Source organism: Watersipora subatra, chromosome 9, assembly GCF_963576615.1.
Source record: "Watersipora subatra chromosome 9, tzWatSuba1.1, whole genome shotgun sequence".
Taxonomy (NCBI): Eukaryota; Metazoa; Bryozoa; class Gymnolaemata; order Cheilostomatida; family Watersiporidae; genus Watersipora; species Watersipora subatra.
Window position 1 is genome coordinate 29,947,975 of NC_088716.1, and position 15,377 is coordinate 29,963,351.

At 34.3% G+C, this 15,377-nt stretch overlaps 1 protein-coding gene across 3 annotated transcripts in view; it reads left to right on the top strand.

Annotated features, from left to right (window-relative positions):
* Positions 1–15,377, top strand: part of LOC137403785 (connector enhancer of kinase suppressor of ras 3-like) — an 82,974-nt gene that overhangs the window by 66,783 nt on the left and 814 nt on the right. For all 3 annotated transcript variants that reach the window (XM_068089828.1, XM_068089827.1, XM_068089829.1), the window contains 5 exons: positions 5,157–5,216; positions 8,500–8,568; positions 9,837–10,007; positions 10,549–10,667; positions 11,216–11,406. In XM_068089828.1, coding sequence (XP_067945929.1) covers positions 5,157–5,216; positions 8,500–8,568; positions 9,837–10,007; positions 10,549–10,667; positions 11,216–11,406 — 610 coding nt within the window. The remainder of the gene's footprint in view (positions 1–5,156; positions 5,217–8,499; positions 8,569–9,836; positions 10,008–10,548; positions 10,668–11,215; positions 11,407–15,377) is intronic.

Sequence of the window (15,377 nt, forward strand, 5' to 3'; positions counted from 1 at the left end):
ACCAATAGTTAATCGCAGCCATCAGGGAAACGCCGTAGTTTGGAATCTCTTCATTTCGATGACATACTCAAACATTTTGGTTAATGTTTTGACACGTGATGGTATCACGTGAAATGAAAGGCCAATAAAAGGCTCAATATAAAACATTTAGTAGCACTAGTTTATGACAAAAACTTCGCATTCTACCGTAAAGCCCGTACCAAATATAGATGCTAGCTACTTCAGTTTCGTTTCAGCTTGGTCTAATGATCTAGTCGTAATCTGATCATGTGACCCATACTTTCTGACAAATATCAAGAGCAATTTCTGTAGCATTTTTCGACTATCTCGGACGACCAACAGACTCGTCATGTTTATCAGAGGATGATATGCCCTCTTTCGAGCTAAGGTTAAAATATAAAACAAATTTTTATGGTTGGTTTTGAGATATCAGTGTTCAAAGTGACAGCATTACAATGACAATGAAATAGAGGTGTAAAGACAATAGACATAGTTTTATTGAATGAGTGATGTATAGTTGTGAAAATATTTCGACGAATGAGGTTGCATGAAAGTGTAAACAGAAGCCATTGTGTTTAGCTACGTTCCATTCATCTGTTATGGAAAGGGATTGCAATCTACGGCGGTTTCGTAATAGCTGCGATTAATTGTTCGTTTTTTTAGCTTTCAATAGCTTGTAATCACATTTCCACATATTTTGCACCTACAACACTGCAGAGTAAAAATGTAATGTGAATTTTGTTGCAAGTCAACCTTTGTTGAATGTTAGTAAATCCAGTATTTCTAGTACAAAGTTCTAGTAAATCTTATTAAGAAGTATCGGGTATTTTTCTATCATTTGCGATGGTTTTTGATGTTTGAGATGGTCTGACTGTCAGGATGTTTCAAGATTAACAAAACTGACAATACTTGATTGTGGTTCAAACATTGAGATTGTGGTTCAAACACTGAGATTAAGTGAAAGTACTATTATGACGTATATTATAGACATATTGTAGCTATTATGACATTTATAGTTGCAAAGAGACTGACCGAATAGAGACACATAACGCTGCAACTTGAACACAACAGCTGATATCAACTATACCAACTGATAATGTCATTTTTTTCATGCATTTTCCCTCTAAGCGCTTTAACTGTGATCCAAATTAATGTTTTCGATTTAAATCATGAAATATTCTGGGAGTTAGGTGACTTCAGACGTGAAAGACAATCGCTATGATAAAATAATTATACTAAAGTTTTGTCAAAGTTAATCTTTAAACAGTCACTTCAAAAATTGATGTAATTATTAGAGACATACGACAGTTGCTGCGGGACTAGTATTTCCATCACCGCATTGTATAATGAGAACGCTATGCCACGGACTATTTGCTGATGTAAACATGGATGGGTTTGTGATAGTCTGAATATTGTTATTAGAGACGATCACCGAAGTATTGTGTGATTAACACCAACATACGGGGATATATTGTGAACCAGCTTCAACTAGGCTTGCTGAAAAACTTCACGCCATTTACTATGTATTATCGCTGCTCAGTTTTATATGCGCAGAGCCTTTGTAAAAGCTTGATTAAAATAACATTTCACAGTCAGCCATCAACTTCTCACCTCGAGATACGAATCGTCCAATAAACGGTTGAAACTTTGAATGATTATCTTACTTCACAACCAAAGTCTTTTTCAACATATCATATTCAGAGTTTTATAACCATGGCAGCTTTATAAATGAAAGTTAGGAGACAAGTTTTGTTCTAAGTTTTGTCGCTGTCTATCAATAAAGGTCATTATAATGTTATTGAAATATCAGTCAAGTCATTAGTTTATCAATGCAGTCAAACCTTGATGCGCAATGTTCATCCTTTTTTCATATTTTTTTGTATGTCGAAACTGTCACATGCTGGAGAAAATATTGCTGTAAGAATACAAAGTATTTTATTTGATTTGTTCCTGAGCCCAAAATACAACAAGAAGTATTTCAAGTTATTACTTACAGCATTAAACCAAATACATGATATTAATTACCGTAGAACTTTAGTTCTCGAACATAATCCATTCCAGAAGGTTGTTCGAAAACCGAGTTGTTCGAGATCTGAAACAAATATTCCCATTAGAATTTCCATCCGTTCCAAGCTGAGAAAACAACTTCGTTAAAGAATTTTGTTAACATTTTACATCATAAACTGTACTGTATACTACATACTATAAATAAAAGCGGGTAAATATAGATTGTGTTTATTTGTAATGAAAGTTTTTCTATCTATGATGATGAGAAGAGAAAACAAAAAGTAAATACTTCGTATGTTTTGCTCTTATAACATCGAAAACTTCAGGCCTGTATTCCATGGTTGCAAGTTGGGGCGGCTGCAAATTTTAGGCGACTTCTTATAAACACCTGGAAGTTTGGGGACAGTGTAAGCCCTCCAACTGGGTTTGGGGCAGCACCCCAAAGATCTGGACCTTTTAAGCATCAACAACCCTCAAAGTATGCGTAAATGCAATCAATTGTAAGCATCAAAATCTACATAAATATATTGTTTGTGGTAGGCAAAACCTTTTTTTTATTCAACGAACGATATAAAACTCATGACACTACAGATTTCTGTAAGGGACATTGACAGAACAAGAGCTATTACATCTTTATTGTAATAGCTCTCTTTCTGTCAATGTGTACCTGGCAGAATCTTTCACAACTGAATCTGTATCTATTTCAACATCTTTATGTATGTGTAATATTAGAAGATTATTTAGACGAGCCTGCCCCATAGTGCTCCTCATCAATGTTTTGATTCGGTTGCGTTATGATAAGGAAATTGCAAGTTTGGGGGTCTTTTTCACACCCCACTATATGCAATAAAGTTCAGTTTCCAAGTCTTAACGAAGTGTCACAAGATCACTCATTTGGCGAGATCACCACGAGACACTATAGAATGCTATTTGCTAGTAAGTTAGTTTTTGGAAATTCAAGTGAATGAGATTAGACTGCAATTCTTAGTACTTAGCCGCCGAAAATCATTAAAAAGTTGGGGCGGCTCAGCTGACAAACTGCTACAGGGAATATGGGCCTGGAAAACATTCTAGTTGAAGATACAATACCAAAAACTGCAAAAATTGATAATGAAACAGTAAAAATTGCAACTGATCAGTTACATCAGAACTCATCTGAAAAATAATATAAAGAGCAATTGCACGATTACTTCACATCTTTGAAGGAAAATCTTCGTCCAAAACTATTGAGGGTAACTCGACCGGAGGAGTTGTCTCCCTAGCAAATCTCTTGGTTGAGGGACGTCATGCCAGACGATCCCTTTTTTTTGTAAAGAATTTATGAAGCATAACTTGCTTCTCCCTTTGCTAAAGGTTGACTTGCAACAAAATTCACATTACAGTTATTTGGTATCCAAAAATTCACCATGTCTTACTCTGTTGTGTTGTAAGTGCCAAATATGTGGAAATGTGATTAAAAGCTCTTAAAAGCTCAAAAACGAAAAGCCGCCGTAGATCGGAATCTCTTTATTTCGATGACGTAACCACAAAATTTGGTTATCGTCTTGTCACGTATGTTCTCACGTGAATTAAAAGGCTAATACAAAGCTCAATATAAAACTTATCGTAGTACTAGTTTATGACAAACACTTTGGGTTTTACCGAAGACCCCGTATCAAATATAGATGCTCGCTACTTTACAGTTTTGGTTCGGCGTTATTCAATCGTCAAGTCGTTCTCTGATCATGTGACTCAATACTTCGCAAATAATTTTTTCAGCACTTTTCGATTATCACAGGTGACCAACAGGCTCGTCATGATTATCAGACAATGATATGTACTCCTTCGAGCTAAGGTTAAAAAGTTTAACGATTTTTTACGGTAAGTTATAAGATATCACTGCTAAAAGTGACAGCATTACAATGACGATAAAACAGACGCGTAAGAACAATAGACATAGTTTTATTGAATGCGTGAAGTATATTTGTGAAAATATTTCGATGAATAAGGTTGCAAGAAAGTGTAAACAGAAACCATCTCTCACAACTACATCACATTTGAGCCGTTTTAGAAAGGGAATCCAAACTCCGGCGGTCGCGTGTGGCTGCGATTTTCTGTTCGCCTTTGAGCTTTTAAGAGCTTGTAATCACCTTTCCACATATTTTGCACCTACAACACAACAGAGTAAGACATGGGGAATCTTTTCATATCAAATAATGGTACTGTGAAATTTGTTGCAAGTCAACCTTTAACGAATGTTTCAATGCTGTTTTCGGATCTGTTCGCAACGTTTAATTCAAAGGCGCATGCTCTGGTTCGGTCGCAAACCAAATTTATGTTCGAGATCCGAGACGAACAAATCTTAATTTTTTTAGGTCAAAAACCAAATTGGTTGAGAGCCGACGCGTTTGAGAACCAAGATTCCACTGTATGTCAAAACTAAATTAATCTTAATCCTACATTAACAAGAAGTGCAAAAGACAAAGAGAAACTACACAGCTGGGTACAAAGAGAAACTACACAGCTGGGTACAAAGAGAAACTATACAGCTGGGTACAAAAACAAACTGCACAGCTGGGTACAAAGAGAAACTACACTATTGCGTTTACTCCGGAATAGAATCAGATGAGAAAACAATTTCTCGGAATTATCTCGGGACCAGGCTCCAAAGTGTTGATAATGTGAAAATCAGTAAAATGATATTTTTATTGTAACATAGCCTTAGAGACGCGTGAACAGATGTGTATACTCGGCAAAACCTAAGTTTTGTGGTAGAGTAAATGATGGAGATATCTGGTGTAACTTACCCCTATTACATAATAAACATGTTTTAGATTAACCTAATATATACAATGTATTGAATAGCTGTTTTCAAGTTTTATATATGATTTGTACAAGCTTTTCGCTTACAAAGCTTGAGTGTTGCAAAAACTTTCTGACATCGTATGTATAGTAAAAATGACATTGTGTGTCGAAACAAACACCGACTCAATGTTGATGTAGAAAGACTGATTTCAGTTGAGATTTAACTGGTCTAACCGGTTTAACTGCACTGGTTTGACTGTACTGGTTTGTGATGTACCATGAATATCGTATAAAAAATGAAAATTTCATCAATTTTAGAAAGTGATATTGTTTCTTGAGACAGAAAATAGTTTTCTCTTTTGTAGGGGCTACACCTGCATTCCAGTCAGCAAGGTGTTCATACTATTGAGCTGATAAGAGACAATGTAAGTTAGGTTCTCAGGCAAAAGAGGCAAATACGAATCTATTTTGTGTAGATCAATATATGAAAATGTTTTGTCTCTTGATGATGTTAAAATACATTTGCTAGACTTTTCAGTGCTGAGCTGAGTGTGACTGAGTGTAAGAACATAGACATGGATGTTATGTTATGTTATCAGCACTATGTCTAGGGAGCACCAACAGTCGAGTTCTTAGCAAGTTTGTAGTATAAACTATATAGTTTATGGTATAAACTATATAGTTTATAGTGTGTGTATATGTATATATGCATATATAAATATACATATATATTTAATATTTCCTTTATTATGGTACATACACGTATGTATGTATGTAATAGGAGAAATATTAGGATTAAAGTAAATTCTCAGTAAAAGCACTAGAAATCTGTTTTGTGCAATGCGCTCCTCAGACAAGGTTTGACTAAAATGAACATCTGTACCGAAATGCTAGGAATGGGCTCAGGAATGTGATTTAGCGTGACCGATAAAATAACTCCTAACCTGTCTGCAATTGGAAGATAACTCGTTCCCTCCTTTTAGTGTAAAGTTCTTTTTATTTGCTTTTAGTTACTAGATATATCTATATAGATAAGTATATATGTGTATACAATTTATATATCTATTTCTCAGAGTTGTGTACATGTATATGTATCTGTGTATGTCCAGCTATAGTTATTAAAATCTTGGTAGTAAAATTTAAATACTTGGTCTTAAAAATAGATGTGAACTCACGGAGATTTCAACCCCAAGTTTAGAATCTACAGGCTCTACTCCTGAGCTAAACATGGCATATTGTTCAAAGGGACTATCATATACTGTATAGCGTATGCACACGCTAATTATTTTAGCCTTGCGCCCATGCGTTACGATGCCCCTGTTAAGAATTATTTTGGGTATACGTATTTGCAACACAATGTTTTTACAACTTTTTTTTCGTTAGGGCTAATTTATTCCGCCCCACGATATCAACAATAATTTATCTCGAACTTAAAATTTATCGATTTGTGTACTGATTATATACGTTAATAAGAGATATACGTTGCTTGCTATGGCGAGTTTAGCGTTATCCGTTATTCTAAAAACCCATTCGCAAATGGATAAATGATAAAAATTTTATTACCATTTTGAAGTTCATTAAAATACATGCTAAAACTTCCTTAAAGTATGTACCGTACAAGATGAATTTATTCGCGGAGTTATATTTCGCGAAAATTGTCTTTTAATGCATATTCGCGGATGAGTTTATTTGCGGCTGAAAACTGCCACTCTCTAGGAAAAGTTAACTCTATTACGTCTAGCAATAGAGTTAACCTTACGCATGCGCGGCTATGCGCATTGCGCGTTTTGTTTTCTATTTAGCTTACAACTACGGGTGGATCGCTCAGAGGTTTTCACGAATATTCATAGATTTGGAGGCCTTTGATGAACCAACAATTTGTGGGAAGTAATGAGTTTTTTCTCAAAACCATTTACTTAATTAGTTGAATTTTACTTTCGTTCTTCGGTATAACGCAATATATACGGTATTTAGTAAACGAAGTTCATTTAAGTTAGATTCAGTGTTTGTATTACACGTCTGTCTTGAAGGTAAGAACTCTCCACGTAGTACATTGTAATGTTATATTATCTTGCAGATCATAACCACAAAATGCACTAAAGTTAGTGTAGGTATCTATGGTTACTAAGGTTAACATATGGTTTTGTTACTATTTTTAATGATGACGATTTTGATGGTTTTTACCAGGAGGTGATTGTATTGGATAATATGAGTTTCTATACCACTTTATGTACGTCTAATATTTTAGATATAATAATACGATATTTTTGCATGCCAACACTGGCACCCGAAATTTGGCATGCCAATGTTTGCATGCCAACACTGAAACGCATACTTGCCAAGTCTCCCGGTTTGGCCGGGACCCTCCAGTTTTTTAAGTCAGTCTCCCTTTTGCACAAAAATCTCTCATTTTCCTCCAACTTTTTGAATAAAAGTAGTGGTTTAATTTACTTACTTGTCGTTTTCTATTTGTTTACTAGTTGTGAGCCCTCATCATCATACAAAGTTAGCAACAATGAAACAGACCACTATTAAACCGTATGCTTGCCATAAAACCTGGGCTATTTAGATTTAACAACATTGATGTCTAACGATTTGCTCTACAGTTTTTCATCAATAAACAAAGATTATACATGGAACTGTGCCATATCTCTGTCAAACGACCATGACCTCACATTGATAATAGAATACCTGAACATTGAATAAAATCGTGGAAGGGACTCCTATGTAGGTACCAATGAAGAAAAAAAGCTTCACAAATAAATCTAGTCTTCAGATTCAACTACTACATTTACCATCAATCTCACGCTTTTTTCTCTCAACTACTTGGCAAGTATGCTGAAACGAACTAAAATCATATAATTGTATACCAAATAATTTTTCATTGTTATCGTAGCAAAACAAACTATATTTAGCCATTACTTGCTAATGATTTCACAATTACATTTAAACACTTTTACATTTTTATTCTTCCTCCTAATTTATTTCAACGAAGCTCTTCTTTCAAGTAATGAAGTCTGAAAGTTACAGTTGTTTGACAAAGTTTGAAAACCTTTACAGTTGTTTTTATTTTCTGTCTTAATTTATTTCAACTACACAAAACACTTTTTTCATGATATGTAGTTTGAAAGGTAGAATGGCAAATGTGGTTATATGTTAACTACAAATAAATTGTTTTGTCCAAAGACTTTATTATTACCCCGGCATTGTCAGGTAGTTAATATCTATTGCTTGTGATTAGTGTATCTTACGTATCGTGAGAAAGTCAGGTGTGCCACTAACGCACAGATAATAAGTAGGTGCACAATTATTCAGAATTTCAGTTCGTTTGTGTGCATGTGTGCATACGCATATGTTTATAAAAGTGTATCCATGCATGTGTGTATATGTACATGCATATATCTATATCCTAATATACATCCATACATGTATAATTAAAGAAACTAAACGTCATTATATAATTATATGTCGTACTCAACAAATGCTTGACAGCTTTATCGTCAGCACTGAGTTCTGTACATCAACATGTATATAACAATCATTGCTGCATAACCATATATAACATTGTAAATTAACCAAATCGTGTACGTATAGCGGTATTTCACCCCCTATATTGGTAAGTAGTCTAGGATAGCTAATTTAGGAGGAGACAATTCCTACATAAAGTAGAGTTTTTAACTTTGTTCAATATTATGGTCATATTTGCAGACAGCGTGTGACAGCGTCAGCAAACTAGAGCCCGGAGATCAAATAGTTGAGATTAATCAGCAGGTTGTGGTGAGCTTTTACATTTATTAAATCATTTTACTTGCTAACCTCCTCTCGTGACCTTTTCTCTGTTGAACTATTTTTACTTACTACTTGTCCTTATTTTTAGTTTTAGTTTATGCCTTTTGGTTAATATATTCTTGTTTTAGAAATTAAGTCTTAGATTCTTTTCTCAGTTATAGTATAAATTGTTTCGTGAATGGAGAGAAAGAGTTTAAAGGAAGTCCCAAAGAAAGCTGTTTAATTTCAAACCAATATTTACTGTTGCTACGACGATTATTAATAGCATCTCATGCATCTCATTGTGAGAAAGAATGTTAAAGTGATCAGACTTGAGCAAAGTAGTTTTGGTCAGACCTCAACTTGTTATGACCTCATTATATTAATTCATCAGTATTGGGTGTCATTTGACCCAATAATAGTGCAACCAGATGAAATCATTTTTAGCATCTGCTGTCCAAAGTTTCTTGGAACATCGGGGTGCTGTAGATACTTCTCCATCACATGGTTTGGCTCCACAGGTGCTCGAATACTGTAACAGTGTTTTGTACCTCCAATTTTTTGTTTTAAAATTCTGGCTACCTAGAAGACTAGTGCAGTTTATGGTAAAAATGGAGCAAGTCATACTTACCACTACAATAAATAATAGTAAACCATGGGTGGACAACTCTTGGATCAATTCTTTAACCAGTCTATAAAGCCATCTAGCGGTGATGGAGAGGTATATAAAAATTATACCGAGAAAGGAAAGTTTTATACGGATATACTGGTGAAGGTGATAAGGCAGCTGAGATAATAAAGATCAAGTGTTAAAACTGTTAAACTTACTGTAAAACTAAAATAACTTATGTTACCTTAAAGGTTACTGTCTATGCAGTCGATATCTTGTATCACCAAAGTTACACCTCACTTTGTCTGTCTCTTTTGTAAAGGTGACATTAAAACCTCTCAGAGTGATTATCACTTCTTATTAAACTTCTTACATATAGATTAGCTTTATATACTCTTTTCCTAGTTTCATCTATTGCAGTGGTTTTTTTATGTGGTTATTTGAAGCATTTATGGTGAAATTTCATAAGCTGTTAAAAGAATTAAGGAAATACAACAAACTATTATAATATTAAGTACATATTAAAATTAATTAGCTTTGTCTGTAAATGCTTAATTGTAGCTGAAATTGTACTAATTTACCATCATGCTTGCTACAGACATACAGACATACGGAGAACTCAGGATAAGTAGTTGAATACTATTTTAGATTTGCTGATTCTCGTTAGGTTGGCTGGCAGCTAAACAGTGTGGTGAAAGCTCTGCAAAAGAATCCAAAGGAAGTTATTCTCACCGTGAGAAAAGCTCCGCGACATTTCAACTTACAGAGTTTCAATCAGAGGAGAGCGAAGAATCCAAAGACTCTGGGTACTAACCTCAAACAGAGCACCTTCCCTAAGGTAGACACTTCTTTACAATCACTGCACCACTGAGCCAATCAAAATACTCACTGGCAGATGTGAGCCAATCAAAGTACATGTTAGCATATGTGAGCTAATCGAAATACTTGCTAATATGTGTGAGCCAATCAAAGTGCATGCTAGCTTATAATGGCCAATCAAAGTACTCGCTAGCATTTGTGAACGAACCAAAGTGCATGCTAGCATACATGTATATAAAGCTGATTGAGATACTCAATAGCGTATATGAGCCAATCAAACTATTGCTAGTATGTGTGAGCCAATCAAAGTGGTTGTTTGCTCATATAAGTCATTCACAGAACATGTTAGTATATATTAGCCTATTGACACACATGTTAGTGTATCTGAGCCAATCAAAGTGTATGCTAGCATATGTGAGCCAATCAGAGTGCATAGTAACATATGTGAGCCAATTAATATGGATGCACCAATCAGCAATGATGTTACGCCCCTAACAGTTACTGGTAAGTTCATATTCCTTATACTTCCTACATACATATAGTAACATTGATATTTTTAGAGGGCAAGCAAGCACCTATCAGAGGAAGGGTCATTTGATGGCAAGGCTAAGTCATGCTCGATTGGTGAAGCACCTGTTGCTGCTAGTCACATGACTGACACTGTAGCAACTCCTAGCAGGTTTTAACAAAAATATTTTTCTTTGTTTACATTTTTAAATGCAATTTACACAAACTCTTCATTATTCTAAATCAGATGAGCACGTTGAATAAGTTTTTGTCCACTTTTGAAGAAAGACGGATTTACTTTGAAAGGCAGAAGGATGGCTTTTGGTTTTTTACATGCTATAGCTGGATGACTCCTTATAAATTTGAGATATGCTCGTATTATATAGGATGAGTTAAGACTCGACCTTCTTGTACTGTATCTCTAGGAACTGAGAAACAAAGCTTTTAATTGTCAGCCTCGACATCCCGATCAGACCAGATACATCTCTGTAGTTAATGCTTCATCAACCATTAAACTTATAGGTCAAATGGCTGGGTCCTTGAGGGAAACAAAGATTATGAATTCTGTCCCTAAAAATGTTTTACCTGTTCTCTCTATTAGCATTAACAATAATATGTGTTGTGTATTGCATGTTTAGTTTGAGTTTAGACAATGGTTAGCTTAAACGTAGTTGCAGAGGTTTGCACAAACTTATGCTTTCACAACTCCTGTCTTTGCAGTACAGCAGATGAAGTCTTCTCTCTTAGCCCTAGTTCCTCAGATACTTCACAGTTGTCCGGTTATATGCAAGAGTCTTGGCAGTCAGGAGCTGAGGTGAAACCAATTCCAAGGAGAACTAGTAGACCAACCATTCTCGTCAATGATGTCTGGGATCCTCAAAATTCTTTGGACATACCCTCTTCCAGCTCAGGTACATCGACACGAATGCAAACAGTAGGCGCTGCTACAACGTAAATAGTCCATTCCAGGATTATATAATAGGGATTTTATGTTATACGAACAGTAAAATACTTGTAAATTGCCTAATCCGTTCCAAGATCTTTTCAAACTCCCACTTTAGCCATAAAAAAAACTAGACACAACTTTTTAATTGGTTGGCTGTATCGTAACTGTGTTATTATTGGATAGCATCGACAACTTGTCTCCTTTATATACTATGATTGCGGTTATTTTACAATCAGTTGATGGGGACTCACATATTAGATGTGCATCTTCAACGATTTTTTTCTAGACAGCAAAGTTTATTCTAGTAAGTAAAACTAGTAACAAATCTTTCATACGCTTATAATGAAGCAAAACAACAGTATATTTTACTATAAAAAGAGCGGTGTCTACCTGTTCTGTACTCAGGAAGTCAAGAAAAAAAGTAACTTTTGGCAATACTCCCAACTTGTGATATTCAAATTGTTAGACCAACGCTGTAACACCCGCAATCGATCGTCTTAAAGTATTTATGAACAATTGCGCAGTTACCTATTCTCTGTTTTGTCGACACATCTGACGATTTATCACAACAAACTAAGATGTCATGGAAGTTGTTTATATATAATAGATATAATGCTCTTCGTACGTCGTTTTTTTTTCCTCGCGAATGCCGCGAGATACGTCACCATCCAAATCGAATTTGAGAAGTTGCAGTTGAAGTATATGGATTTTTTACGTATTGCGCAGCAAAAACTGCATAAATTTTTTATGTTATCTGGAATTTAGGTAATAGGAGGTATACGTTACAGTCCACTGTACAGTGAAATCATGCTGCTTGACTTCCTCACTCAAACAATTCAGTGCTCAACCAAAAATCCAGTAGAAAATGCATATAAATTCGAACAGGTTTTCGACGCTCAAATTAGCGAGGTTGAGCTTGAGAATGCCGAGTGGGAACCCCGAACGCACTCCTCGGCCCTTCTTCACCATTCGGTAAGCATCTACTCGGACTGTTAGCCAAGTAAGACAGACAGTTAGTTGAAGTTCTTTGCCAGTTGTCTACTTTTTTGTGTTGCTTTAGCCCTTGATAATTAGTCTGACAAAACAACTCATGTGATAAAAAGAAAGCAAAAAATATTAGGTATTTTGCTTGGAGATAAAAATGCATTGAAATACTTAGCATTGTTTCTAATGGAAAAATGGGTCTCAGTTTTCTAGCAAATCGCAACTCGAACATCAAATCCAAAGGAATTATGGCCGATCATTGAGGTAATTTCATCCAAAGTTTACTGCTGATTAAGAAGAAAGCTTATAGCAAACAAAAACTTTAGATCTTTCATCATCGCACATTTGGAGTTATCTGTTCATAGAATTATGTTGAATTTAAAGATAGCGTTAAATATTCTAAAAGACTTTAGTACATAAAATACAGTTTGGGCGTGCTGGATTAATGTAGGATATATATGCACAGTATATTAAATAAAATATTATATACACTTATAAACAGTAGATGCCCCTATTATATAGTAAACCTTTTTTTACATGAATTCTACTTAATGGAAAGAATTTATGTTAAGGTTTTGCATCGCATGATGTAAAAAAGTCCACATAACGTAAAGCATCAAGTCAGTGTAAGTTTTAAAATTCGAATTGATTAACACGAGTCCCATAGTTAGCCGTAAAAGTATAACTTTCTCTCTTGAGAATAATTATACGCCCAGTTATTCTAAAATGCCTCAAGATGCTTGATAATCCGATACCCTACTATACTACTATACTATACTACGATACTACTATATACATATAATGTATATACTGTATAAGTATATTTTCGAATAGCTCGTCAGACTTTTGGGAAGATAAATTTAACCCTTTTACGGGCGAAGCGAATGCCATCTAAATTTTGCACCCCGCTACAGGCAGAGCGACATTAACCCTTTGGGATGCCAGAAACCCGCTATAACTTACCTCCAACTTGTCATAGAGCTTTATATAAATATGCAATGAGAAGCTTAGAAATATCTCGACCAGTTGATATCTATTGCCCGCAATTAACTTACAATGACCTTACAATGACCTTACAGCTTACATTGCAGCTTTGTTGCTTTAAAATTTTATTTCATTCTAAATTTAAAGGCATATTTTCATTTTATAACCATATTTAACAATTTTACATAAACTTTCATTGCACTCGTTGATACGTTTGCTACAGTTTACCACCCAAAATATCTTTTTTGTGCAATAGAAGAGGAATTATGAGCGTCGGTCTATCAAAAGCCGAGTTTAGATAATGGCAATTATGTTATCAAATATGCTACAAATTTGCAAATTTATAAGTTATATAATAATAATCTAACAAATGCTACCAATATATATTCATGAACAGGTGACATGAACAGACCATAATCGTAATACAGAAACAAGAATATTTGCATCGTTTGCTTGGCCAGTTTCGTTCTGACTGTTGCTTTCATTTGGATCCATTTTATCTTCTGGCTGTGCAAAACCTTTCAGTGTTCTCTGACTTCTACTCTTTTTATGCACAGCTGAATTAGTCAATATTATTGTCCAAACAATTTTTTTAGCAGAGTAAAACTTCTCTCGTCTAAAACTATACATATATATATACTGTATGTATATATATGTATACGCTGTATACATATATATATACTGTATGTATATATATACTGCATGTATATATATATATATGTATACGCTGTATACATATATATACTGTATGTATATATATGTATACGCTGTATACATATATATACTGTATGTATATATATGTATACGCTGTATACATATATATACTGTATGTATATATATGTATACGCTGTATACATATATATACTGTATGTATATATATGTATACGCTGTATACATATATATACTGTATGTATATATATGTATACGCTGTATACATATATATACTGTATGTATATATATGTATACGCTGTATACATATATATACTGTATGTATATATATGTATACGCTGTATACATATATATACTGTATGTATATATATGTATACGCTGTATACATATATATACTGTATGTATATATATGTATACGCTGTATACATATATATACTGTATGTATATATATGTATACGCTGTATACATATATATACTGTATGTATATATATGTATACGCTGTATACATATATATACTGTATGTATATATATGTATACGCTGTATACATATATATACTGTATGTATATATATGTATACGCTGTATACATATATATACTGTATGTATATATATATATGTGTATGCTGTATACATATATATACTGTATGTATATACCATTAAACCTCTATATTTGAATGCCATGGTGCTCTATTTTTCAACCTTTATTAGTCAATATTAGTGTTCAAACAATTTTTTTAGCAGAGTAAAACTTCTCTTGTGTCAATTAGAATACACTTTCTGCACAAATAAAGGAAAAGATTTAATAACGTGTAAAATTGTGCATGTATTGCTAAGCAGTAGTTTTAGCCTCAAAATAGTAGTACAGATTCCAGAATAATTGCTAAACTGTTTTTCACATACGTCGAAGTATCAGGACCATGTTAAACAAGGAGCTACTATTAGCCTGATACACCTTTCTACTGATAATTCGCTATTATCGGTTCGTAAAGGTCGTAGAATATCATGTAGAAGTGGCGTTCGTTTCAAGTGTGATGCTTATTTTTTAACTCTTTTCCTTTAGTGGCGGTCAAATAGCGGTGGCGTTTAAATAAAGGTGGCTTTCAAATAGAGGTGGCATTTAAATAATGGTTGCGTTCAAATATTGGTTTTACGGTATACATACACACATACATATACAGTGTATAGCTTATTGGTAAGAGCCTTGTAGTCAGTGACTTGTACAATGCTTGAGTAAAGTGTAAATGTGCTGATTAGGGAAAGACAAAGAGAAAATAGTCTTTGGTGAAGGTCTCAAGGAAAG